The sequence below is a fragment of the Pogona vitticeps genome, chromosome 2, assembly GCF_051106095.1.
Source record: "Pogona vitticeps strain Pit_001003342236 chromosome 2, PviZW2.1, whole genome shotgun sequence".
NCBI classification, from domain to species: domain Eukaryota; kingdom Metazoa; phylum Chordata; class Lepidosauria; order Squamata; family Agamidae; genus Pogona; species Pogona vitticeps.
In genome coordinates, this window is record NC_135784.1 from 43,686,737 (window position 1) to 43,713,883 (window position 27,147).

Here is a 27,147-nt window from a genome sequence, read left to right on the forward strand (position 1 = left end):
CCTAACACAGATCATTGGGATGGACTCCAAAGAAAATTGGGGAGGGGGGCAGAGGATTTCAGCTTTAATGTCTTAATTGTCAGCATAATGTATATAAAGAGGGATGGGATGTGGGGGAGAGAATAGTTCATTCCTGTAAATGTCCACTTAAATTATTGGCATCAGATAATAATGACTGCAATAAATTGCCAAGCCCTCATGATACAGTAGGAGGTTGGAGAGAGTTTACTAACCCTTTGAATTCAAACGGGAAATAAAATAACAGTGGTTCCTTTTGGCTGCTTTGCACTTTTGAATTCTGCCCTCCTTCTCTTTCCACTTTCGAAACTGTCTTTGTTTTCTTATCAGTCAAATCCAATGTTCTTCCTTTATATCAAACATTTACATCTTGGAATCATCTGGGCCAAGTTTTGGTGACATTTTATATAAATATCAAACCTAGACAACATTCATAACTGAGGATCCCTCAGCATCCCAAGAAACTTGCAGATGTGTGCAAGTTCACATGTTTATACTCATAACTCTGTGAAATATATATCTGTTTCTGGATATTCATAGAAGTCATATGGACTTTATAGCATTCCCATGTGAATGCCACCATTTTGACAATTCCAGATCTTCACTATGTTTAGAAGGTGAGTGTATCATTATATTAAAAAGTAAACAAATAATAGTTTGGGGTATTCGCTGTACAGTATTATATTATATATTTGGGGCTTTCATTGTGATATATAGCGAATGTCCAAAATTATTATTTGTCTGTTTTCCTTACACCAATGACTGAGTCAAATGTGAATTCTCTCTAGAACTAAAATTGATTTAACTGACCCTATCAAATTTTGGGTACATCACAAGAAAGCAAAACTCACTGGAAAAGACACTAAATGCTGGGGAAAGCCAAAGGCAACATGAGGAGCAGATAAGAAATGATTTGGACTCAGTGGCTTTGAGTTTGCAAGAGGTGAGAAAGGCTGTTGATAAGATATTTTGGAATTCACTAATCCATAGGGCGACCATAAGTTGGAAGCACCTTAACAGCATGATATGTCTACCTGCAAAGCACATGGAGGTGAAAACTCTGGAATCATCCCTATTTATATAGGAATATTAAAATGTATCATATTTCAGATGTTCAGCATAACATTTAATTGTTTTAATTGTTGTCCTCTAGCTGCCTTGGGTCCCCTATGGGGAGAAATGTGACATACATATTATATAAATAAATTAAATGGAAAAAAATCCACATTAGTTAGCTACCAGTGCCTAGAAAGAGAGAGCAGTGTGATAGGCGGTTGGAACAAAACAAAATAAAAAAAGGCAGAGACTCTATACCAATTAAAGTGCGAGGCAGCCCATACATCTTGGCAAACTGACTTAAGCCCCCAGCAAAGAGTTACTGTATGTCACACTTTCCAGTCATTTAAGATGCCAACAGGCTGTTCTCTGTATCAGCAGGGAGGCCTCTGACAAACCCCATGAGATAGATGGACGCTGTCCGCACTAGAACATCACCATTCACAAAAACCCAGACGTTCCATGCCACATTGATCTCTAAGCTCAGCATCCCTAGATAGATGCCGCCTTCCTCTCCGGTGATGACTAATTCTATGCCTTGCCCTGGCTGTTAAAAAGTTGCCTTTCTGCCTTGGTCTGTCTGTCGTGGCTTCCCTACCTCAAGCTCAAGCGAATGATAAGAGGGCTCACCCTCCCCTTCCCTTTTTCTGTTTGATCCTGGAGGGAGGAGGGAGAGAGAGAGAAAGAGAATGAAGCCCAGGTTGACTTGCGAAGACCGCTCTGTTGCATAAACGCTTCGCCCTGCCGAGGTTTCCAAGCAGCCTCCTTGAGTGTAAGGGGGGGGGGGAACCACGCGGAGGCGAGGCGATCCGGTGGCGCCGGATTGCAATCAGAGGGTTAATATCACTTTAAGACATGTGATCCTTTTCCCCGAGCCAAGGATATATTGAAATAGACTACCGGTACTTAACAGTACTGTATAGGCGATCCGTGCTTTCCTACGTACATCTGCTTTTACTCCGCTCGGAGTGCATTGGAGGGAAAGAAAGAGAGAGATCGAGAGAGAGAGGAGGAGGAAAGAGAGCGAAAGGAGCGGGGGAAGAGGGAGGCTGATCTGTCATTAAACATCCACCGATCCTCCTCTTTAAGTGCCCTGGAAGCTGCAAATTATCTCAAGATCACTTCAAAGGTCTCATCAAGCAGAAGGTGACGCTCGGCGGTGATGTAAAGGTGAAGATGACAGGGTTTCCACCCCTCCAACCTGGGCGACTTTTCTGACAAGCCCTGTGCGGTACGGAGACTCGGCTGGGATGGCGATTCTTCTTGGACTCTTGGAATAGAGGATCGCTAATCAGAACAAGGAAGAGAGAGGGGAGGGGGGAAAACTCACAAACATCCCCCCCCCAAACCAAGCTTTGTTCGTCCTTCACACAAGGCATCCGGATCGAGATTGTTGGCGAAGCGGCTAATTTTCTGCCCCCCCCCCACCAACTCCGTCTCTCAGCCCAACCTGTGGTGGTGCAAATGGATTTTAAAAAGTGTTAATATCTATCTATTTATTTATTTCTCTCTCTCTCTCTCCAATGAACGCTCATAGAGCGTTTTCCTCGGGGTTGGAATACTCAGGTAAGTCGGCTTGTTCGGAGAGGCGACAGACAAACGCGTATTCGGCTCACAACGGAGCAGAAATAAAAGATCAATTAGCTGATAATTCGGGCGGATGTGTGTGTGTGTGGGGGGGGGGGAAGAGGGTTGGCTAAGACCTCCGCCGATTAAACCTAACCAAGGCACCTTTTGGGTTAAAGGAAAGTTTGCCCAAAACGGATTGTTGGGGAATGGCTGTGAGGTGACGAAACCGTGTGTGTGTGTGTTTGGGGGGGGGGGAGATAGATTTAAAAGTGAGAGGAGTTAAGGAGAATAAGGAAGGTGAGATAAGGTAAGACAGGTGGGGAAAGATGAGCACCAAAAAAAAAAAGCTTGGGAAGTTTTTGATTTTATTAATGTTATTTTTGAGCTTTTGCTAGCCCAGTGATGGCTTTCGGCGCAGGTGAAATCAGATCGGGGGGGGGGGGGAATCACAGTGAGTTCACACCAGGCTTTCCCCTTTTAATCTGCTTGTAGCCGCTGCAGATGGTCTATGGTGGGGCAGGGGTGGGGACCGGCGTGGGAAACTCCGGGGCTTAAGAGAGGTCTCTGGCAGTCCCTTGTGAGGTGCTGAAAGGAAAGGGCAGTCGGTGTGGTACTGGGTGCTGTCCCGGGGGGGGGGGGGACACACAGAAGGCTGGTGTGTATGTGTGAATGTGAGCAGGGAGAGAGGCGAAGGAAGGATACCAGCACCAGAGGACGAACAAGAATTTATTATAAGGAAGAAGGACCTCAGAGACACAGAAGAGAAGATTAAATAGCATCCCTTTGGTGAAAATTATCTTTTGCCATTTGCTGGGGGGGGGGAGGTGTTCAAGCCATTCAGTCCTGTCTGTTTTCCAAAAGAACCTCGTTCACAGAGATCACGCCTCAACTAACAACAAGAAGTTGTAGCTGTTGTTGTTACAACCGTATTCTTGACACCAAATGCTGCTAATCCGAGGAGGGCTGCACTTCGCCCTGAGCAAATCCTGACAATAGGTCAGCTGTGCCTCTCTTTTTTTGTAATCTAAGCTCAACCTGCACAGAAAGAGTCCGTTCTTCATACTGAGGAAGAAAAGCGGTTGATTTGAGCCTCCAAGCCTTTTTTCTCCCGTCTGCTGAGGGTTGAGTGGGGTAGGGGTGGAGAAGGATGTTCAGCGGGTTGGATTATTAGATAGAAAACACCACTTTGTCATTGGCTGACTAAGGAAGAGAGCCTGAAGTTTGATTAAGCTGGCAATATGCAATTGCAGCAGAAGGTGTTGTTAAAAGAGCTGGACGGTCCATGGCCAAGCCTTGGAGAAATGGCAGTCTTCAAAGGCTTTGTAAAGTTTATGGATAACTAACACACAGAAAGAGGCGTACATATGTATAGGCAACACGGTATAGAAATTATCTGTTTCACAGTAGAGTCAAACAATGCCAGATGTCACCACTGTCAAAGAGAGATCTCTTGCTTCAGGAATTCCTTCCAATTTTCGATTCAGTTTGATTTGTAAAGAGGGCATTTTCTTTCCTTTCTCTTCTCCCTCTGAAATTCATGATCATCTTAGCAAAGTTCTTTAGACTGAGCCTGGATTGAATAAAAAGAAGACAAATGGGAGAGCTAGAAGAACAGGATTCTTCTGAGAAATAGTTCCTTTGCTTAGCAGACAACATTACAATGAAAAATTAATAGACTCGGAAGTTAAAAACAATGCAGCCCCTTATAGGAGAGATATTGGATTTGCTGGACTGTGAAGGGAGAGTGTATTCAAAATGTGTCTTGGCGAGGAATGTCAAGTTACTATTTACAGCATGCTTTATGAAGTTCTGAGATTGCCCATCCTCCTTAGAGTTTCGGTGTCTGCATTAAACAGGCTTTTTAAGATTGTGAAATGGGATGGTCAGAGGCAAAAGATGCTTTCCGGTGGCGTCGCGCAATTTTTCCTGGTCAACAGAAGGTGATAATATATGATGGCCTGAGATGCAGCTGCGATGCTTCATGTAGTTACAAGGGTATTGGGTGGCATAAATCTCAAAGGCTTATCCTTCACATGCCATTTTCTCTATCCAGGCAGAAAAGATATATAGCATATTTTTTTAAAATTAAAAACAACAACACCCTTTTCTCACCTTTTTAAAGAGTAAACAGCAAGGACTCGAGATTGGCTTGGTTTCTGTCTTACCCGTGTCCTGTAGGATCTCCAACACTAACTTATTTATTGTGACATGAGTTCTTGTAAGCTCAGCCCTACTGCGCCGGACGCATCTTGGCTGCCGCAAGGCTTCCTTTAGCAACAGTTTCATTTATGCCTCTGAATTATTAAAAGTTAATCTAGAAGCAAACATCTTTCTGTGGCTCCTTTGGACAAGCTCCTCATCACAGGGCAACTGCAGTGTGAAAGAAGGGATGGAAATGGGAAGAAAAGAGTGTGATTTGTCCCCTTCTGACATGGTAATATGCCAGAGAGCACAGAATGGGAAGCAGAATGTTGATTTCCTTGCTCTCCGCGTGTGCTAATTCTTGTCTAATATTTCCTTAGAGAATGGCCATGGTCTCTGCAATGTCCTGGGTCCTGTATTTGTGGATAAGTGCCTGCGCCATGCTGCTCTGTCAAGGGTCCCTTCACCACACTTTTCAGCAGCATCATCTGCACAGACCAGGTAGGAGCAGTCACATGGTGGATAGCTGCTGTTACACGCAGCCTCTTTGTCATTCTGGAAGAGAACAAAGATGCATAGCTACATGTAAGAGTATGTATATTACGGACTATGTGTAATGTGCTCTGGCCCTGAAATTCTACGAATTCCTTGCCTGTATGACACTGTACTCAATATATTATTTGATCATGTGGTATGGATATAAACTGCTAATTTCAGTAGGCTTTTCCTCCCCTAATGGTTTCTTCAAAGGGTCATCATGCAAAACCCATTTACCTCACAGTTGCTTCTTTTTTTCTCCGTTTGTGTAAGCGGTGAGACAAATCATAAGGGTGTATAAGTTAGACCACTCTGATTTGTTGTACATTTGCTAACTGAAGCACCAGTTGCCCACACTGCAGGACATACATAAAAAGGCTGGTGCTTGGATACCGAAGAGCCCAATGTTTGTGTGAGATCTTATGTTCAGACTGAAGGGAATTTTGTGTGGGAGGGGGGAAAATTTAAAGAAAATATGATAAGTAGTTATGTGACTACAGTGTGCTTAATCTGTTCCAGAATATGGGGGAGGGAAGTTGGAGGATGATCCTACACATATTTGCTCAGAAGTAAGTCTCATTCTGTTCTGTGGGCTTTCTTCTAGGTCAGTATGCCTGGGGGTGCAGGCCTTCAACATCCTATGGAACTCTTTATTCTTTACATAGTGCATGCACTGCCATAAATAGCAGGGAGATTTGGCCTACATTTGTCAAAAAGTGCTCCTTGTGACCTTTACAGGGTGGGATGTGATAAGGTGAACAATGTTTTTGTTTGAAGGTATGTAGTGCCTCTTTATCTGGAACTTGCACCATAGGTTTACTATCTGAGAAGTGGTCCACTCCTACACAGTGAATTTACAAATGCTAAAAGGCTGATCTACTGGACACTTGTTTTAGATTGGGCTTTTTGGAGTTTCAAAGGTGAAAGATAGTAATTATGTAGGACTTTTTGTTATCTGAAAACAAACAATAGGAACATGTGAGTACTGGTGGGTGAAATAATGGGATTATACACTATAAACCAAATGGCACTTCAGATGTTTGTTGGACTATGTCTTCCAGAATCCCTGACCATGGACCAGGCTAACTTGGAGTTCTGGGACTACTAGTAGTATATCTATAATAGATCTATAGTAGTCCAAGATCTGAGGACCAAAGTTTGGGAACCAGTTACAATCTTAAGAATGTTACTGTGACTCTATGAGAGAGAAAATTCAGTTATAAGTCTTTTGAATTTGCTATGAATGACCAAGGTAAAATGCTATTGTTTAGTGTAGTAAGTTGCACTAGAATAGGCCCTCTGAATCAGTAGTGATTTGGTGAGTCAAATTCTACGTAGGATTTATTGATTAAGGAGACTACTGTAGTTATTGATTAAGGAGACTACTCTAGTTATGACTTATTACAACATAAAATATACTTTCAGCCACTCTGTGTCCGTGCTATCTCTTAGCTTTTCCGTAGGCCACAAAAAAAAATTTTTTGACCAAACTCCGGGAGGCAGTGAAAGACAGGAGGTCCTGGCGTGCTCTGGGGTCACGAAGTGTCGGACACGACCTAACGACTAAACAACAACAGAAGACCACAAAATAATAGCTTAATTTTAGTCAAGAACTTCTGCCACATATGTTCATAGTTTCATGTCATCAAGATCATGGTCCATAATGCTGGTGGAACAGAAGATTCAGCTAACTACAGTCTTATGTTCCATATTTTGCATTTTGAAAATTTGATCAACGGTGTATGTGTTCTTGCTTCAGTGATAGTGGTTTTAATTTTTAGGAGAGAGAATGACTAGTCTGGATCTGTTTCTTGGGAGTCATTAAGTGAATTATACAAAACGCCTATAGAAATAGAAGAGGGTTAGAACCGGTATCTTTGAAAGGACACCAGTGATGGCACAATAGACAAACAAGCTGCTCAATAAATAAACAATCAAAAATAAAATGTAATCTCATTTTTGCACAATCAGTTGAAACAAGTGACATGACGAGAAAAAAAATGAAGGATAGCTTTTCTGGTGGTTTTCAGCATTTGCCTAAGCTTGAAAAATCACCTCCTTGATGAGGCTGGAAGAGTATGACACCGGATGCATACAAAGTACTAGTGAAATGGGAAATATGACATATCTTTTGCAAGGGTCTATGATACAGACAGAGTGAAGGTTTTAGAGCTGCCTCATCACCTGTTTAGGAACAGCAGAGCTTTTCCTCTTGTGAGACTTTCTGAGGCAGCCAGCCTGCACCCTGCATGAGTAAGATTGATGGTGTTCTGATTCCAGGCAGCCAATTTCAGTCTCTCAAGAAATAATCCACTACTTTGACAGATGAGTAGAATTTGACAGAAATGTTTGCCATGGTTTCAGGTTGCTCCGGGTCTGGGTAAGATGAGACACTGAGATTCCTTTAGTCAGGGGGGTTGGAGTTGGAAAGATTTCTTTTATCGAAAATGATCCATATGGACATGTATTTTTCCATGAAATTGTGGCTTGGTTGAAGAATGCAAGTGCACATTAAAATGTGTTAATGATGAAAATGAACAGAGATTTTAAAGATCCCTCCCCTCTATTTTTCATAAGGTAACAATAGGCTAATTTACCTCCCTCCCAGCCATTGTGCTCAACCAATATTTTACGCAAGCCTAAAATCTTTGCTTGGATTCTTCATTTTTAGAAAACATGAGGATTTCCAAACAATTGAACCTGGCTATAGAAGTACTGTAGTGCAGGAAAGCTAAAGATGACATGTTCCATTCTGTTTGCTTGATTTCATAAATTAAAACTTAAAACAAAAACAAAACAAACAACAAAACCCAGCGCAGAGCATTTCAGATGTAATGTTGTTCAGTGGATTTAATATACCACTCTTGAACAATAAGTGAAGATTCATAAAGATATTATTTCTAACTCAGTGGTTAACATAGGGGCTTGGGAACAAAGAACAAGTATGAAAATAACTATTTTATTTATGCTGACTGGATTTTGTTGTTGTTGAACAAATCCTTGTGATTAAATTGAAGAAAGGAGTGTTTTATCAGGTTTTCTGTTTCACAAATTATGCCACCTCTGGCATCCTTTATTTGTGCTTATTCAATGACTCCAAACATAACCACAGTGTCATGTGCACAACATCCTGAAATTTGTACAGTTCTGCCATTCTGCTCCCAACTAGGGTGATGGAATTTCCCTGTGGAAATCCAATAGAAAAAAAAAGTAGTAGTATACTTTATTATGGTCAAAGACCAGTAAAACCATATCAATATAAAACCAATATAAAATAGATGTATATAATTATTGTTTAGTAAAGTCGGGCAGGGTAAAAAAATTCCATTAAAACATGATAAAACAACCCCTTCTTTCCAATTAATAACATAATATATCCCTAATATAGGTAAAACCTCAGGCAGTGTTATATTAAAATATTATATTGTCCATCTAAAATCACCTACCCAAACATCTGTTACGAATAACCATTACTGCAGCACTGAATTTGGCCACAGGTATGTTTAATGGTTTTTCATTTGCCGTACATGTAAAAACACTGATAACCCCATAAGGTGCAATATTAATACAGAATATCTTTTAATATAAGTACTACCTTATTGTGCAATAAGAATGCTCAAGACAGCGAGTCTTGGAAAATTCTAACATATGTTGCTTCAAATAGTGTACCCATTCTACCGGGCATTAGAAACTAATCCTTGAATGTTGTCACACAGTTTTAGGATCAAACACACATCCAAAGCCCATTTGGAAACACCTATTTTGAGAGACGCCTTCATGGATTGCTACCTTGTCATGGCAAAGGGGCCTGAGTAATTCAGAGAAGCTATGGGCAAGTCATGGTGGAGAGTTCTGAGTAAACGTGATCCACCTGGAGCAGGAACTGGCAAGTCACTCCAGTATCTTTGCCAAGAAAACCCTATGAACAAAAACAAAAGACTAAAAGATATGATGCTGGAAGATGAGCCCCTCAGGTCGGAAGGCGTCCAACATGCTACTGAGGAAGAGCGGAGAACAAGTACAAGTAGCTCCACAGCTAATGAAGTGGTTGGGCCAAAGCCGAAAGGATGCTCAGCTGCGGACATGCCTGGATGTGAAAGGAAAGTCCGATACTGCGAAGAAAAATACTACATAGGAACCTGGAATATAAAATCGCATATATATGAACCTTGGTAAGCTGGATGTGGTCAAACAGGAGATGGCAAGAATAAACATTGACATCCCGGGCGTCAGTGAATTAAAATAGATGAGAATGGGTGAATTCAATTCAGACAATTATCATATCTACTATTGTGGTCAAGAATCCCATAGAAGAAATGGAGTAGCCCTCATAGTCAACAAAAGAGTGGGAAAATACTGAGATATAATTTCAAAAATGATATAATGATTTCAATACTAATCCAAGGCAGACCTTTCAACATCACAGTAATCCACGTTTATGCACTAACCACCGATGGTGAAGAGGCTCAAACTGACCAGTTCTATGAAGACTTACACCTTCTAGAACTGACACCAAAGAAAGATGTTCTTCTCATTATAGGGGATTGGAATGCTAAAGTAGGGAGTCAAGAGATAAAAGGAACAACAGGTAATTTTGGCCTTGGGGTTCAAAACAAAGCAGGGCAAAGGCTAATAGAGTTTTGTCAAGAGAACAAGCTGGTCATCACAAACAACACAAGAGGCGACTCTATACATGGAAATCACCAGATGGGCAATATCGAAATCAGATTGATTATATTCTCTGCAGCCAAAGATGAAGAAGCTCTAGTCAGGTATAATCTAAACCAATGGAAGTGAAGAACAGACTTAAGGAACTAGATTTGGTGGACAGAGTGCCTGAAGAACTATGGTTGGAGGCTCGTAACATTGTACAGGAGGCAGCAACAAAAACCATCCCAAAGAAAAGGAAATGCAAGAAAGCAAAGTGGCTGTCCAACGAGGCCTTACAAATAGCAGAGAAGAGAAGGGAAACAAAATGCAAAGGAGATAGGGAAAGTTACAGAAAATTGAATGCAGACTTCCAAAGAACAGCAAGGAGAGACAAAAGGGCCTTCTTAAATGAACAATGCAAAGAAATAGAGGAAAATAATAGAAAAAGAAAAACCAGAGATCTGTTCAAGAAAATAGGAAAACATCTATTTCTGCTTCATTGACTACGCAAAAGCCTTTGACTGTGTGGACCACAGCAAACTATGGCAAGTTCTTAAAGAAACGGGAGTGCCTGACCACCTTATCTATCTACTGAGAAATCTATACGTGGGACAGGAAGGCAAAGTTATTATTGAATATGGAATAACTGATTGGTTCAAAATTTAGAAAGGAGTATGACATGGCTGTATATTGTCCCCCTGCTTATTTAACTTACATGCAGAATACATCATGCAAAAGGCTGGACTGGAGGAATCCCAAACCAGAATTAAGATTGCCGGAAGAAATATCAAGAACCTCATATATGCAGACGATACCACTCTGATGGCAGAAGGTGAGGAGGATTTAAAGAACCTCTTGATGAGGGTGAAAGAGGAGAGCACCAAAAATGGTATGAAGCTCAACATCAAAAAACTAAGATTATGGCCACTGGTCCCATCACCTCCTGGCAAATAGAAGGGGAAGATATGGAGGCAGTGACAGATTTTACTTTCTTGGGCTCCCTGATCACTGCAGATGGGGACAGTACACATGAAATTAAAAGACACCTGCTTCTTAGGAGGAAAGTGATGACAAACCTAGATAGCATCCATCTTAAAATGCAGAGAGATCACCTTGCTGACAAAGGTCCGCGTAGTCAAAGCTATGGTTTTTCCAGTAGTGATGTATGGAAGTGAGAGCTGGACCATAAAGAAGGCTGACTGCCAAAGAATTGATGCTTTTGAATTGTGGTGCTGGAGGAGATTTTTGATAGTCCCCTGGACTGCAAGGAGAACAAACGTATCCATTCTGAAGGAAATCAACCCTAAGTGCTCACTGGAAGGGCAGATCCTGAAGCTGAGGCTCCAGTACTTTGGCCATCTCATGAGAAGAGAAGACTCCCTGGAAAAGACGCTGATGTTGGGTAAGTGTGAAGGCAAGAGGAGGAGACGACAGAGGATGAGATGGTTGGGCAGTGTCACCGAAGCGACCAACATGAATTTGACCCAACTCTGGGAGGCAGTGGAAGACAGGAGGGCCTGGTGTGCTTTGGTCCATGGGGTCACGAAAAGTCAGACATGACTTAACGACTAAACAACAACATTTTAAGAAATAATACTCTTAGAATACACATTCAAATGCATATGTTTTCATATACTCTTTCTAAAGCATAAATTCAAAAGTGTTGTGAACAAAAAAAAATGCACTGCTTCATCCATCCGTGCTGTGGAATGTATTATTTATTGATTGATGACATTTGTATGCCACAACAGTTCTCTGTGTGGCTTACAATAAACAAGCATAAAAATGAAACAAATATAAAGTGAAACATAAGTCTGTATATGTACAGTAAATACAACAGGGAAAAAAAAAACCCTACAGCAACCCCCGAACTGCAGCAGAGATTTTAAAACTGCAAGGCCACTTATTTAAAAGCTGGAATAAACAGGAACTTCTCCACATGACCTGCGAAAGGAGGGCAACAAGGATGATCATGCAACTGGAAACCAAGCCCTATGAGGAAAGACTGAAAGAGCAGGGGATGCTTATCCTTAAGAAAAGAAGACAAAGGGGAGATATGATAGCACTTTCCAAATACTTGAAAGGTTTTCATATAGAGGAGGAACAAGATCTGTTCTAGATAATTTCAGAATGCAGAACTCATAATAATGGGTTCAATGTACAAGAAGCCAGATTTAGGCTGAATATCAGGAAAACGTCTTAAGTTTTTCCTGGTATTTAGTACGACAATGGAACCAAATACTTCGAGAGGTGATGAGTGCTCCAATGCTGGAAGCATTCAAGAGAAAATTGGACAACCATCTGTCAGATTTGCTTTGATTTGGATTCCTGCATTGAGCAGGGAGTTGGACCTCGATGGCCTTGTAGGCCCCTTCCAACTCAATTATTCTACGATTCAAAGGCTACACAGATGATATAGGTGATTATTTTGGGACACAGGGCTGTTCCATAGCCAGGGTGCCACATTCCAGAAGACCTCATCTCTAGTGGTCACCTGCCTTGTTTCATTTAGAGCAGGACCGCTGAAGATGGTCTGTCTATAAACAGTTTGCATAGAACTGGGTGGGTTGGGTTAGGAACTCTGTGACCAGAAAATATACAAAAATTCCACATCTACAGGCTTTGCCTTTCTATAAAATGCTCCTTGATGTCTAGAGCAATACTAATTCAAATGGCCAACGACTTACAGCCTTCCACTGCTGCCCATTTCAGCAGCTGATCAGCAAAAACAGCGATTCTCAAACTGGATTCCCCAGATGTTCTTTGACTGCACCTCCCAGAAATCCTGGCCAGCATAGCAAGTGGTGAAGGCTTTGGGGAATTGCAGTCCAAGAACATCTGGGGACCCCAATTTGAGAACCGCTGAGCTAAAAGAGGGGAGACACTCCTAATGTAGGAGACAGCCCACTAGAAAACACTTTTCAACTGCCCCTGGCTGCTGTGAGCTATGGAGGCAGCCCTGTAGAAAACGAGCATAAAATTCTCATTGGCTTTGCATCAATGTCTCTTATCTGAAGGATACCTATGGAATAAATCTACACACTGCAATTGTGTCACTACAGAAGTAATAAGACAGTTATTGGGTACATCTCTGATATTATACTGGGTAGGTGAAACTTTCATAATTGTAATTTATTATCCATTTCATATTATTTTATAATAGCTGCTTTACCGCCCTGAGAATTAATTAGGAAGGAAAGGATCAGATCTTTAAACTGTTGTAATTGCCTTCATTTCTGTTTGAAAACACATCCCTTTTCAATATGTTGAGTACACAGGTGCTGAAACAAATAATATTTAGAAGATCTTTAAGATCTTTATTTTAGTAGATCTTTGTCTTGGGATGGAAATGTTTCACACGTGTTCAGTAAAATATTCTTGTGAATGCAGTAGGTGCTAGATTATACACTAAGACACAAGAACTGCAGGAATCTGTGCTACAACAGAAAGAGAAAATACATATATCTAAAATACTGTGGCTCTACAAAGACTTTTTAATATCTACAGTGAAAAATACAGAGAACGATGTCACTGAAGATATATGTAAAGCAACAGAACAAGCATGTTAAGCCAGTAGCAAAAAGGCAAAGGCACACCGACAAAGGACTGACAACTACTGAGGCATATTAGAAATAAAAGCACGAGGAACATAAAGGAAAATGTGAACCTACTGCTCACTGAAAATGGTAAGCTGGAAGGAGAAATTGCTGTAATTTATTTGCTCAATCCCCAAATAGAGGAACAAGGTGACTTTTCCCAATCCATTGTGAAATACCAAGGGGATCACACTTGAGAATGGATAGTTTATATCTTTCAACCTAACTTTTACCAAAGTTGGCAAAGTTTTGCTTCCAGAAATGCTGGATGTGGGGATCAGGCCGCTGAGCTCAATCAGAGGCAAAACCAGGGGTGATTTGGGTGAGTTCACACAATGCATCCTTACATTGTAAAACAATTTTCCCATACTGGTGGAAGATGACTAGAAAGGGAGGTGAGACGATCCACAGAGTTTCTGTACATGGTAATGGCCAGATCAAACCTCAGTGTCTGTTCCATGCCTCTCAGGACTGGCTGCAAGAGAAGAAGAATGAGATACAGCTACTGCTTTCATTGCTGCTTTTGGGGCTTGCCTGGAAGCACCTGGTTGGCCATTGTGCAAAGCAAAAGGCTAGACCAGATGTGGACATTTCATCTGAACCAGCAGGGCCTATGTTAGGTTTTTGCTTTTCTAGGACCACAGCCAGGGCAAATCTTGCAGGTTAGAGGTGAACTTTAGAGTCAAGCTGGATGTAATGCTGGTTTCCCAATTAGCTGTTGATAATACATTTTCCCTCCAGGCATGTAGTTCAATCACAACTCCATGTCTGACCAATCAAACTTGGAAAAGAAGCCTGGGTTACCTCTCGTCGTCCAGTCACAAAACAAAAGCAAGGTAACCTGCAATATGCAAAACTGAGGGAAGCTTGTACTAAGATAAGTAGTTTGTTTTTGTCTCTTAAGAAAGCTCCACATATTAATTCTTGCATATCTAACTATATGTATCATCTAGTTTGACCCTAAGGCTAAGAATCTGGTAAATATTGAGCAAGGCTGGCACCCTTGTAGAGCTATCATACTCTAAGTCCCACCAGCAGTTTTGTCTGCCTCTCAATGTGCACAGATGCCTATTTTAATCCATCAGCCTGCTCCTTTGGTTATACAAGGCTTAGTAGCTGGGTCTGAAATACCATCTGCTAAGCAATACATAGAAGACAGTGTATTATTTTCAATCACTGTGGGTGTTTAACATGGCAGGTGACTTGCCAAACCTAGTGTGTGCTGCTAGATTTTAAGTAATTTAATTTAATTTAATTTAAATTAAATTAATTTAATTGCACTTAAAGTCAACTAAAACATGGTTGTATGTTCAGGCCTTCCGTCCTGTCAATATTTAATTCTTTCTTTATTTTTTCTTACATTTATTATTTGTTTTATTTTTGTATATGTTATGGACTATTTGTAAAATTCTTATATTTTTGTATACACCTTATTGGAAGCCGCCCAGAGTGGTCAACCAGACCAGATGGGTGGGATATAAATCAACTAACTAACTAACTAACTAACTAACTAACTAACTAGCTAACTAACTAACTAACTAACTAACTAGATAGATAGATAGATAGATAGATAGATAGATAGATAGATAGATAGATAGATAGATAGATAGATAGATAGATAGATAGATAGATAGATAGATAGATAGATAGATAGATAGATAGATAGATAGATAGATAGATGAGGGTAGCATTGAGGGGTATCAATGGGGAATGTCAACGGGGTGAATTATTATATATTATTGTTTGTCTCAAACTAGAGATGGGCATGAATCAGAAAAAATGGTGATTCATGATTCATCAAGGTTGATGAATCACAAATTATTATGAATTTACATTTTTCCTGGTGAATTAATGAAATGATTACTCAATTCATTTTTGACTTTAAAATCCTATAAACCACCCCCCAGAACCTAGAGACACCAAATTCACAGAGATCCTTCCCATGACTCTCCTCTACAGGCTCTGCAGCTTTGGTGAAGTTTGGGTTTTGGACATATGGGCTATACACCCACAAGTATCCCTCCCAGGGAAAGTTCACCCCAGGCACCTAGAGACACAAAAATGACAGAAAGGTTTCTACTGAGTCTCCTCTAAAAGTCTTCGAAGTTAGGTGAATATTGGGTTTCAGACATCCAAGTTATGCACCCACAAAGTGGGTGCCACAGGAAAGTGCCATTTAACAGCTGGTTTGGGGAAATTCAATCTTTGCCAAACTTGGAGGGTTTGTAGAGGAGAGTCAGTAGAAACCTTTCAGTGAACTTGGTGTCTCTGGGTGCCTGGGGGAGAGTTTACTGGGGGTCTGTGGGCGTATAGCTTGGACATATGAAACACAATCTTCACCAAACCTGGAAGGACTGCAGAGGAGACTCCAGATAATCCTCCCTGCAATTTTGATGACTCTAGGTTCATGGGGAGCCATTTTACAGCCCAGCAAATTGACAAATCCAAAATCTCTAAAAATTCATTGATTTGTATTTGTTAGGGGCATTGTTGATTCATATGAATACGAATTAGAGATTTTTTAAAATGGATTTGGTGATTCCATTTTAAATTCATGCCCATCTCTACTTGAAACATGTATGCCTGGCCTTTCTTTTAATAAGTTCAGGGTGACATACATGTCTCATTTTCTTTCCATTTTGTCCTCACAACAGTCATATGAGTTAGAGCAGTGGTCCCCAACCTTGGGCCTCCAGATGTTCTTGGACTTCAACTCCCAGAAATCCTGGCCAGCAGAGATGGTGGTGAAGGCTTCTGGGAGTTGTAGTCCAAAAACATCTGGAGGCCCAAGGTTGGGGACCACTGAGTTAGAGGACATAGAGTGACTGTCAGTGGCCCAAGGTCAGCCAATGAGTTTCATGACTGAATTAAGAACTCTGAACTTCTTTTGATTGTGTGATTGTAGGGTATAGTACCCTCTCTATGCTGAGCTGGGCCTGGTACTGGATGAAGGATCTGAATTTGTTGGCTTTCTATATTCATTTGTGGCTGCAGAACATAATATGTTTGAATTCATGAACTGTTGATGGTTTGGCAAGGCTCTTTGGAACATGAATTCTGGGCCTTTTGGATCCCTTTGGACAGAAATAATTCAAGGTGCATGACGAAATGAAGTCTTCTGTTATATTAGGTAGCTACTGTATGCTTTGCTAAACAAATTCTGAAATTCATAGAACTGTTTAACAATAATTGAAAATTCTGAATGTTTCCTAAGTCCTGAAAAGTCACAGGATTTTTCTTCCAATGTTGTGCTACCCAAAATCAGATCTCCTCAGCTTATGACATTCTGAACAGGGTTAAAACTACCACCCATTAATTATGGCCTGCTGGGATCTCAACAATTATTTTTTGTTGTCCTTATTATCATTGTTATTTGCTTTTTCGTGCAAGGCAACACCATTGTTTTCCTATGGGTCATTCTCCCCCCTCCCAAAATAAGCAACTGGCTGGCCACTGCATGAACAGAAACTTTGTTTCATGACTGGCATAGGGTGTGACCCATACTAAGGTGTTGAGGTGAAAATCCGTTCCTGCTTGGATCATGAGCTTAAACTATATCCTGTCCTTACTGCAAACATCTTGGGTCTGATTCAGCATGAGCCCTTCTTATGTTATACTCCTGTCAAGACACAAGAAAATACAAATCTTCTTACGTTATACTCCTATAGATCAACCCTTCAACCCAAGACTGAACTGGGCTGAAGGAGTGATATACAGAGAAAAATGTCTATGCTATCCAACCCAGTTTTGCTGGTGTCTTGCCATTATCATTGTCGGGTGAGATTTCTAAGGGGTAGTCTCCCCTACGTGAATGTGTCAAGCCTGGCTTTCCTCAAGTACCAATCTGGGACTCTGTGTGACTCAACGAGGAATTTTCCGTACTGTGGGCTGTTGGTTATACCCTGCTGTCATAGTGCTGTAGGAAGGCATGCTGTGATGTTTAAGGCCTCAGGAATAGTAAAGCACCTACAAATTCCTCCCTCAAATCTATGTTTTCTGTCCTGGTTGCTTCAGATGGTTGCTTTTAAATTATCCTGCTACACAGACTCATTGTGTCTTAAAAAGGCATATTATCCTGGGAAGATATGAATGAGTTCTTCCTCTAATTATCATATTGTTTCAGTCTTTTTTTCCCCTCCTGCAATATCAGTGTTATAATTGCCAGCTTCTTAAAAGTTTTAATTTTTATGTTTTCCTTTTCAATCTGTCATGAATCAGGGAACTGGGATTTGCTAAGCACATGGTTTTGTCTCCTGGGATTTTATATTTTTCACTGGCTTCAAATACTGTAAACGGTTGTTCTCTAGAGCTAAACTGGTTTTTACATTTAAACTAGAATTGGAGGTGCCTTCTGACTGAGCTTTGAGCAGGTAGCTACCCTTTGGTCTCTAACATCCCTTTGTTTAGTGTGTGTTTTGTCTTATAGCAAGTGAATCTTTGGGTATGAACAAGTGTAAACGACCTCACAAAACATGGAGTACACATGGCTCATAAGCTGAATGGTGATGGAAAGTGTTAGCAAGGCACAATGTGTAAATATGTTTTCTAAGATGAAAGGAAGCAATGTCCAATGGGACTGCCCATAAAACATGCATACACTCATGACCTTCCTATCTAAAATTCCACTGCCTTCAATTAGGTAGGTAGGTAGGTATACTTTATTACGGTCAAAGACCAGTAAAACCAGAACAGTATAAAATAGATACATACAATTATTGTTTAGGAAAGTCAAGCAGGGTAATAAAATTCCATTAAAATATACTCTGGTTTCTCTTCAGATCGTATAAATCTTTCGCCTGCCTTCAATTAGATTCTGTGCTTTCACCATAGACTTTACAGAATAGAAATGGAGTATTTGCAGTTGCTTTATTTTCTGAGTAACTCTGCAATTCGGAATGCAGGCTTATATACAGTAAGTCTGACAATATTGGGCCCATATTTATCGATGCTGGATTCATTAAAAAAAATTAACAGGAGTTTCCTATATGCTAACATACACCATATTTATCATGTCCTACTCATTTCTCCTCTGGTTTCTTCCGGGATGGGCAAGTGTGGCCCTCTGAATGTTGTTGGACTACAAATCCCAACATTCCCCTCCAATGATAGCCTGGAGTTGGATTTCAGAACAAAATTTGGAGAAGTTGTCTCTCCAAGCTTCAGAGAATTTTTTCTTGGCTTTTAAAAACTGGTTACACATGCAGTTTGACCAGGGAAACTATGGTTTAAGAGCTCCCTTGATACCCACAGTATCAAACCCAAATTAAATCTTGAAACACCAATTTTACACTGCTTGATATGACACAGGTCACACACACACACACAATGCTGAAGGGAATGGGGCTTGCTTAAATCTATAGTATGGTGGCATCCTGATATTTACCTTTTTCTCTTTGACAGTCTGGACTAAAAGTAAGAGAGTTATTTCAAGAGTTTTAAAGCAACATCAAAACCTCATGCATGGAGTATTGTAGAAGAACCTGTAGAAGTAAATGATTGACAGTACTTATATTTACAAATACAGCAAGTTACTATGAATGTAAACAATCTTATTTCATCACAATTCCTTCAAAGAAGGTACGCCATTATCTGAAGCAAACATTGATCAATTTTATAGATTCTCTTTTTTCCTCCTGAAAATCTAACTGTGAAGGATGTTGAAGATGGAGGGGAATGTTCACAGTGAGGGAAAAGAGGAGAAAGGCAAACAATGATGATTACATTAAAGCTTAGATGCATGTATGTATTTCCTCTATAGTGGCCTTTCTATAGAGGACTGTTCGGCTGATGTGTGAATATTATGCTGGATAAGACAGGCTTTTAGTTTGATCCAGTTACAGTGACCATTAACAAAGGAGTGTTTATGAATGTTCTGGCATTGTGCTAAGCTCTACAATCATGATTCAGACTACATTGGGTAGAAGTGAACTTTCTTGAAGTCAGCTCTTTCATACAGCAGCTCTACCCTCAAAGCTCTTTTGTGAAAATAAACTCAGCTACAGAATCTCCTGGGAAATTAAAATGTTCTCACACTGCCTTCTAGACAATGACAATGTTTATGTCAGGAGTGTGTCTATTGCGACCTGCATAGTCTTGTGCAGATGGCTGGCAGATGACCACACACATGTAACACTGGAAGGCAATGAATGAACCCTTGAAAGTGTAATTCATATTGTTAGGTTCTGTAACAGTGTTGCCAGAGTGGAAGTAGGGACAAAGGTAGCATCTGGGCCTTTGGAGGGGTGCCTGGCCTCTTTCCCAGGTGTTCCCTCAGTGGCTGCTAGTCATTCACGAGCCATTGTGATCACAGGCAAGTTGCTTGAGGAATTCATGGAGCCCCTTTGCCTGAGTAGCTGGTTCAGTAATCTGTGGAGTGAGCCTATGGAAGTGAACATAAGGAAATAGCGCTTTTGCACCCAAACTGCCCTATGTGAGTGCAGAGAACAGCCTACTTTGTACTTACGTCAATGCACTCTATGCTTCTCAGTAAGCAGCATGGAAGATCTGTTCTTTATGTTGCCTCTTACTGGGTGAAAAAAAACCATCCAACATATTTATTAATACATTCTACACGAACACCTACGGATCAAGAAATAATTAAAAAGATATTGGACTGCGCCGAAATGGACAGACTAACACTGAAAATCAAAGGAAAAGAAGATACAAAATATTATCAAACATGGGACTTATTCTATCAATGGTTAGAAGGTTGTTGTATAGATTAGGAGCGTAATGTGTGTAGTAGCTGTTTTACAATGATTATAAGCTGTACCCTGGTGGCACAATGTTAAATCAGTATGGATGGATTTATATAATAAAAAGAAAATTTTAAAAAATACATTCTACACAAAAGCCCCTATCACACATTTCAAGTAAGGGTTAACTAAACGTTGAGAGTGACAAGGGACTAACTCTGCCCTCTTGTTGTTGCCCTGGTGCTTCTTCCATGAACAAAGACTGTCATGATCTCAGAAGAGAACTAGAGAGTGCTTGAAACTCTGCGGCTTCTGAAGCTTACATAAGCACAGCAAAGCTACTTCACACCAGGTCTGCCTAGGCCAGGACTGATTACTCCAAGTGACAGCTCCATTCGATGATTGCAAGCTGATGTCTTTCCCGACACCTCCTGTTTGATCCTTTTAACTAGACTTGCTGCCAGTGATCGAACTGGGTCATTCTGTGAGCGTAACACATGCTCTACCATCAGCTATGGTGCTTCCTCTGAAATAAAACAATGTGGTGGCCCTTAACAGTGAAGAGAATATGAGAGATCCCTGTGATACGTTTTTCAGGGTCAAGCCAGATAATACGTTTAGCTTGTAATTAGAAGTGGTGCTCCAACAGGTTGTTCCCCTCATCTCTATATCTTACAGAGCTTATAATGTTTTTTTTGGGGGGGGGGGTGCGGGGAAGTTAAATACAAAACTGATTGTCAAGGCACTCTTCTCTAAGGTAATTTTGTTGTGGGTGGAAAAACAAGCTATCATGGGGGATGTGGGTTTTTTTTCCTTACCATCTAGTGGTTCATATATTTTCTGATTATTGCTTGCTGATACTGTAATTAGTCAGTAGTTATTAGGACAATAGATCCATACTTTCCATTATATTGTACATAAGATACAATGTATATATGACACAATATGTGACTTGAGTGTACATCAGTGTATCTTGATATGTATGGACAGTACAGTCCTCAAATGTTTTTAAGGGTTGGATAGATAGATAGATAGATAGATAGATAGATAGATAGATAGATAGATAGATAGATAGATAGATAGATAGATAGATAGATAGATAGATAGATCTGATTTGTCCTACAAAAAAAACGCATTTTAAGTAAGGGTTAAGCAAACATCGAAAGAGAGGAGGGAGTAATTCTGCCCTCTCATTGTTGTTGTGCTCACATGAAAATCAGGGAGTCTGAAATGAAGCACCTCCTGTTTGCGTGGAAGATGCTGACATACCTCTGGCCCCTGATTTCCCATGGAACTTGTTCGCATGGGAGAGCTTTCACACATACAAGGAGCTCTCCATTTCAGACTCTTTGCTTTCAGGTTATGAAAGCCACAACAGAACAGGTGAGATAAGTACACTCTTGCTTAAATTCTATTTAGAGTGATTCATTCATTTATTTCGAGGGCTTCCTGCACATCTACTTTTATATAGGAAGAAGGTCCACTGTCCTAAAGGTCTACAAGATTTCTGTATGGTGGTTCATAGTATGTTCTAGAATCTGAGTCTTGAGGATGTTCAATGATGTTCTGCCTTGGCATATGTGCAACCTGTGGCAATCTGGGGTCATGCAAAGATCTAGTTTTATAATGAAAGTTATATAAACCCTTATACTGTAAAGTGTGAGGTCTGGTTAACAGTGAAGTATATATATTTCATTGCCTTCATTGGAAGGGTGCCTTATATATATTTAAGGCACCCTTCCAATGAAGGCAATGAAATAATGATCCTCAGCCACCTTAAAATTGTGGAGGTTTGTTAAGCTCCTTCACTGAAAGTCCAGTAGTGCTTAAGTCATATGTGAGCTAACATCAACTGTGTTTGAAAAGAGTGGGACCCCACTCTGTTATTCACAGCTATTTCTTTGCTAAGTTAAGGAACAGTGTAAAAACAGTAGTGACAGATTTATCCCTTCTGTGTGGAACATCTTGAGCTGCAACACATATATAGACATATCTTCCCTCAAAGAAAGACGAGCAGCCTAAAGGAGGCTGGATGGATTACATTGTTCCTTTGTGTCTAAAAATGCTTGCAGCTTCTGTACAGATCTAGAGCACAGTGGGCTTGGATTGTGGCGGTCTTAGAGGCTACTCTGCTCAATTCTGAGTCTGTCTTCTTTGAAACTCCTTTAGGACCCTGTGAAGTCTTCATTCCCTTGAGGATTATAAAAATAAAACTCCAGTGAGGCTTTGCCTTATCGCCGCTTCATTGATTGTCTCCTTGACTGTCAAAATTCAGATCATAGCTTGCTTCAGGGAGTGACCTGTCTTGGCAAAGACCTGATATTCATGATGGCAGTGTCCCTGGGTCCTTGGATTTTGACAGTCCTGTAAATATTCAGGTGTGCAAGTATGGATCCAAAAATCTATTGGAGTTTTATTTACAACCTTGTGTCCTGAGAGGGACTTTTCTGGCCTGGGATGATTGTTTATCTATCCAAAACTAACTAACCTTACCTTTTAGCTTTTGAAATTCAAAGAGAGACCTGACTCTCTATTGAGTATTCCATCTCTCTTTTTCATCAGTTGGTGGCAGTTGTTTTGTTGCTGTTGATCCGTTTGGGTGGTTGTTAATATTTGTACAGTTGATTGAAATTGATAAATCTGTAATTTCAAGCAACTATAAGTTTAAAAACTTTTTTTTTCTTTCTCCTACAAATTTCTCAGAGTGAATTATGAAACTTTAAGTGCCAGTTAATGAGAAAGGAGTGGACTCTGGGAACTTGTAGCTATTCTTCTATGTGGATCTCTGCAAATCTAAAAAATCTAATTTTACCAGAAATGCAAAATTCTGCAGCAAAATCAGTCCATTTAACTTTCATTGTGCTTCTCAGGAATCTCCAGCATTCTCATCCCACCCCAGTTCAACATCCACTTGTAAGAACATGCCTCCCTATGGAAATTCATTTCTATTGTGGCCTGCAGTTTTCCTGTGGGAAAGTATTTTTACTTATTCTCACCAATGACTGGAAAATTCCTTTAGGCACCAGATTTCAGTTTCTTTAAATATTAATGTTTGACTGTGGTTTCTGATTGTCTTGTGGAGATGCACCCTTTCAGTCATTGTACCTCCCAATGTCCCTTGACAAGTGGTGGCATAGGTATGTTTAATTTCTGAGGTTGTGTATTCAAATCTGCTGCAGGCAGGACTAAATCCAATGCTTCGTTCCAAATAGAGTAGACCAATTGAATCAAAGGGATTTTCATCTGTCAGTGTGTATATAAATCCCACTGAATTAATGGTTCTACTCTGTGTGGAACTAGCAATTGGATCTAGCCCATAAACTGGAAAAGCTCTAGAGAACACACCTGATCCGGTGTAAGTAAGGGTAAACAAAGAAGCAGCCGTGGGGGGGGGGGATTGCTTAATCCTAATATTTATATTATTGTACTGACCATGCATGGAAAAGAGCTTGTTTACATTGCATTGCAATATATTCTTTCCCTTCTTCTTCTTTGTAAACAAGCTCCTTTCCATGTGTGGTCTGTAAAATAATGTAAATAGTAGGATTAAGCAATGTTCACCATCTGGAAATAAAGGTGTAGAAGAAAATGCATCTTAAGAGTTTTCTCAGGAAGTCTAATGATTCAATTAGTGCTCAAATAGGTGGGCATTGGTGTTATCAGGCACTGAATTGTGGGGGGTAATATGGTGTCTCTGAGTTGGTGACAGCCCAGAGGAGAATAGATATTTGGCTCCTGCTTTAGAAAGCCAGTCTGCAACTGCCGTGCTGAGCAATATAGCAACAGCTTACAAATTGGGAGAGAATATGAGTGACAGGCGATGCAAGTGGGGAAGGAACTGGTCCTGGACTCCTGGTTTGGTGCCACCATGACAGTCACTTCTGCTTTTGTCCATAGCCAGTCTTAGAAGCCATGAGGTAACACTTTAAAATAGCAGTTGTGCTCTGCCTGGGTTTGGATTGTAGGCAAAAGGCAGCTCCCATCTTAAATGATCCAAAAGGTAATGCTTATTGGGACATTAATATCACAGTGGGATTCATATTTGTAAGAATGTAAGACAATGTAAGACAATGTAAGACCCTGGCTTCTGTTTTAAAGAGTCTTGTCATGGCCCAGTGGTGGTGGACCAGTCGGGATGATGGGTCTTATTGTCCTTCCTGATTTGAATTCCTGCATTGAGCAGGCAGTTGGACTTGATAGGCCCTTTCCAACTCAATTATTGTATCATTCTATGGTTCAGTGTCATGTATTGGATTAGCAGTGAAGCAAGGTAATATGAGAGGAAGTTGCAATGTATGTACTCTGACTGAATCCAGTTGGAGTTGTATAGGTAACTAGTGGGTGTGTCTGGTTTTGTCTGTGTTCTCTTCATTTCTTCATCCCTCATCCCAACTTTTTCTTTCTTTCTTTCTTTCTTTCTTTCTTTCTTTCTTTCTTTCTTTCTTTCTTTCTTTCTTTCTTTCTTTCTTTCTTTCTTTCTTTCTTTCTTTCTTTCTTTCTTTCTCACCCCCTCTGTGTTCCTTTAGCCTACACCTGCCTCTTCCAGCTTAGAAATTCTTCCTTTCACCACTTTCTCTCTCTCCTGTTGCTTTGCCTTCTTCTTTCCAGCCTTCCCTCTCCCAGCTCTTTCCCCTGCCCTTTGCAAGCACCAGCTTATTTCTCTTTCAGAAAGAGAATTTGTTACTTCTCTAAATTCATGCAACCATGCTTGTCTAATGTGCAAGATATTTGCTTGTTACACATACTGTGGGGTTATGAAGAGGTTGACTAATGCACACATAGGGCATCTAGCATCCCATTCAGAAGCTCTCCTAACCAGCATTTTGAAGCATATTAGGAACTAGAATCTCTGACTTGTGAGTTTTTAAAAAAAATCTAGAAAAAGCAACTCTTGTGTATTCAAAAGAAAAAGCTTCTCTTCTTCTCTAAAACCAGAAAACTTGATTTTCATTTGGTATTTAGCAGCCGGGTCCAAAGCAGTCTGATTCCCGTCAAGCCATTCTCCCCCCCCCCCCCCCCGTCGTAATACCCAGGCTTCTGTAGCCATATCACATGAACAGCATTGGTTTTTAGAATGCAGTTTGTCTTCCTGGTGTGTTGGAAATTGCTTTCCCTTCAGTTAAAAGCCATCAGATTTTCTGAGAAGTCGTCCAAAGAGATATTGATCCTGTTAAGGTTTATAACATTTCGAACATCTTTCTTTTCCTTTAAATTTCCAATAAACAGAAGTTCTTTTCTGTTCAGTGACTGGCCTCGCCCCTCCCTCTTCTCTGCTTTGTTTCTAGGTGGAAGGCAGAGAAATCAGTTGTGGATCAAATGAAACCATTTGTCATGAACTGAGGCATGTGTATTCCTTGATGACAGCAGGAGACACAAGTTGCCTAAGAACGGAATGCTGATTTTGAATGGTGTAAAATGAATATGTGTTTGCTGGAAATGAAAATGTCCCCACACTTCATGTTCTCTTTACTTATGCTGCACCATAATAATGAACAGTGACATCCACTTAAACCTGGACTAGAGAATCTGTGACCCTTGTTGTTTAGTCATTTAGTCGTGTCTGACTCTTCGTGACCCCATGGATAAGAGCATGCCAAGCCCTCCTGTCTTCCACTGCCTCCCAGAATTGGGTCAAATTCATGTTGGTAGTTTCTTTGACCCTATGAGTGCTTAAAAGTGTAACTCCCACAAGCAATTACCATTGGCTGTGTTATGTAGAATGGGTTTGTAGACCAAAACATTCTGAGGACCAACGTTTCCCCAGTGCTGACTAGGGGTGTGAAGTCTACTCACTCAATTATTCATTTTGTAAATGAGGAATTTCCAAGTCCTCCATGAAAATCCTCTGCTCTGGTAAGAGTGAGACAGGACACATCTTTTTTTTAAAAAAAAAATCTTGTAATTTGTAATCTCTGTAATTTGCTCATATTATCTGTGCAAACCCAATATCCTTTCCCTGAGAAAAACAAAGCACACGTCCATGAACACACACACATGCACGCGCACACATACACACAGACACGCACACAGACACACACAGACACACAGACACACAGACACACACAGACACGTCCTAAATAAACTGGCTTGTCATGTAAGTGACACAATATGATTAGAAACTGTCTCCAAGCATAGCAAGCTGTTTCTGAGTGGTGTGATGGGGCCCTTGTTTATTGTCAAAGCTGCATATTTTCTAAAAGGACTTCTGTATGAGGAGCTTAGATTAATGGCCTTGGCATATCCTGTATTGTCTCATAATCTTTAGCCAGAAGGAACTATAAGAGAAGCCACAAGCAAGTGATCTATTCCCTGTCAGCTACTGCATTTAAGCAACTTCCTTTGGTGTTATACCCATATTCATAAAAAGTGCATTTCAAGCTAAGTAAGGCATTGTCTTTAAATTCTCTGGAGTCCAAGTTCAAACTTAAGTATCTGATATGTATAAGAGCTTTACTGAGTTGAAAAGGATTTTCCCCCTAATGTTTTATGAACCTCAAACCCAGTCATTTGCCTTTGTGAATTTATTTTGTAGAAAATACAATTGGCACAGCCACCATTTTGTTTTTCTTATGAAGCCATGTTCTGCTGAGGGGATTTTCTAAACTGTGGAGAATTCAATGCAGGTGTCAATTTGGGAACAACACTGTGATGGATAATTTCCAAAGTAGTGGCCGTTTTAGTTTATCTGAGCACATTGGTGAAAATAAAGGGAGGGAATGGTGAGGGAAAGAAAGAAACAATTGAAATGTGGCATTTTCTGAAGAAGTGAATTCTGATCCACAAAAGTTCACAGTGAAATAAATTTATTAGTCTTTACAATGCCAAAACACTGTGCCTCCCCCCCTTTAATTTTGCTAACAATATAATGGATAGTTGCTGAAAAC

General features: G+C 40.4%; 1 protein-coding gene across 2 annotated transcripts in view; it reads left to right on the top strand.

Moving 5' to 3' along the window:
- The window catches only part of TAFA1 (TAFA chemokine like family member 1), a 469,070-nt gene that overhangs the window by 25,593 nt on the left and 416,330 nt on the right, over positions 1 to 27,147 (top strand). For both annotated transcript variants that reach the window (XM_020801676.3, XM_078385106.1), the window contains exons 1-2: positions 1 to 2,640; positions 5,166 to 5,286. The exon at positions 1 to 2,640 is cut by the window's left edge and continues 25,593 nt beyond it. In XM_020801676.3, coding sequence (XP_020657335.1) covers positions 5,169 to 5,286 — 118 coding nt within the window. In that variant the 5' untranslated portion in view covers positions 1 to 2,640; positions 5,166 to 5,168. The remainder of the gene's footprint in view (positions 2,641 to 5,165; positions 5,287 to 27,147) is intronic.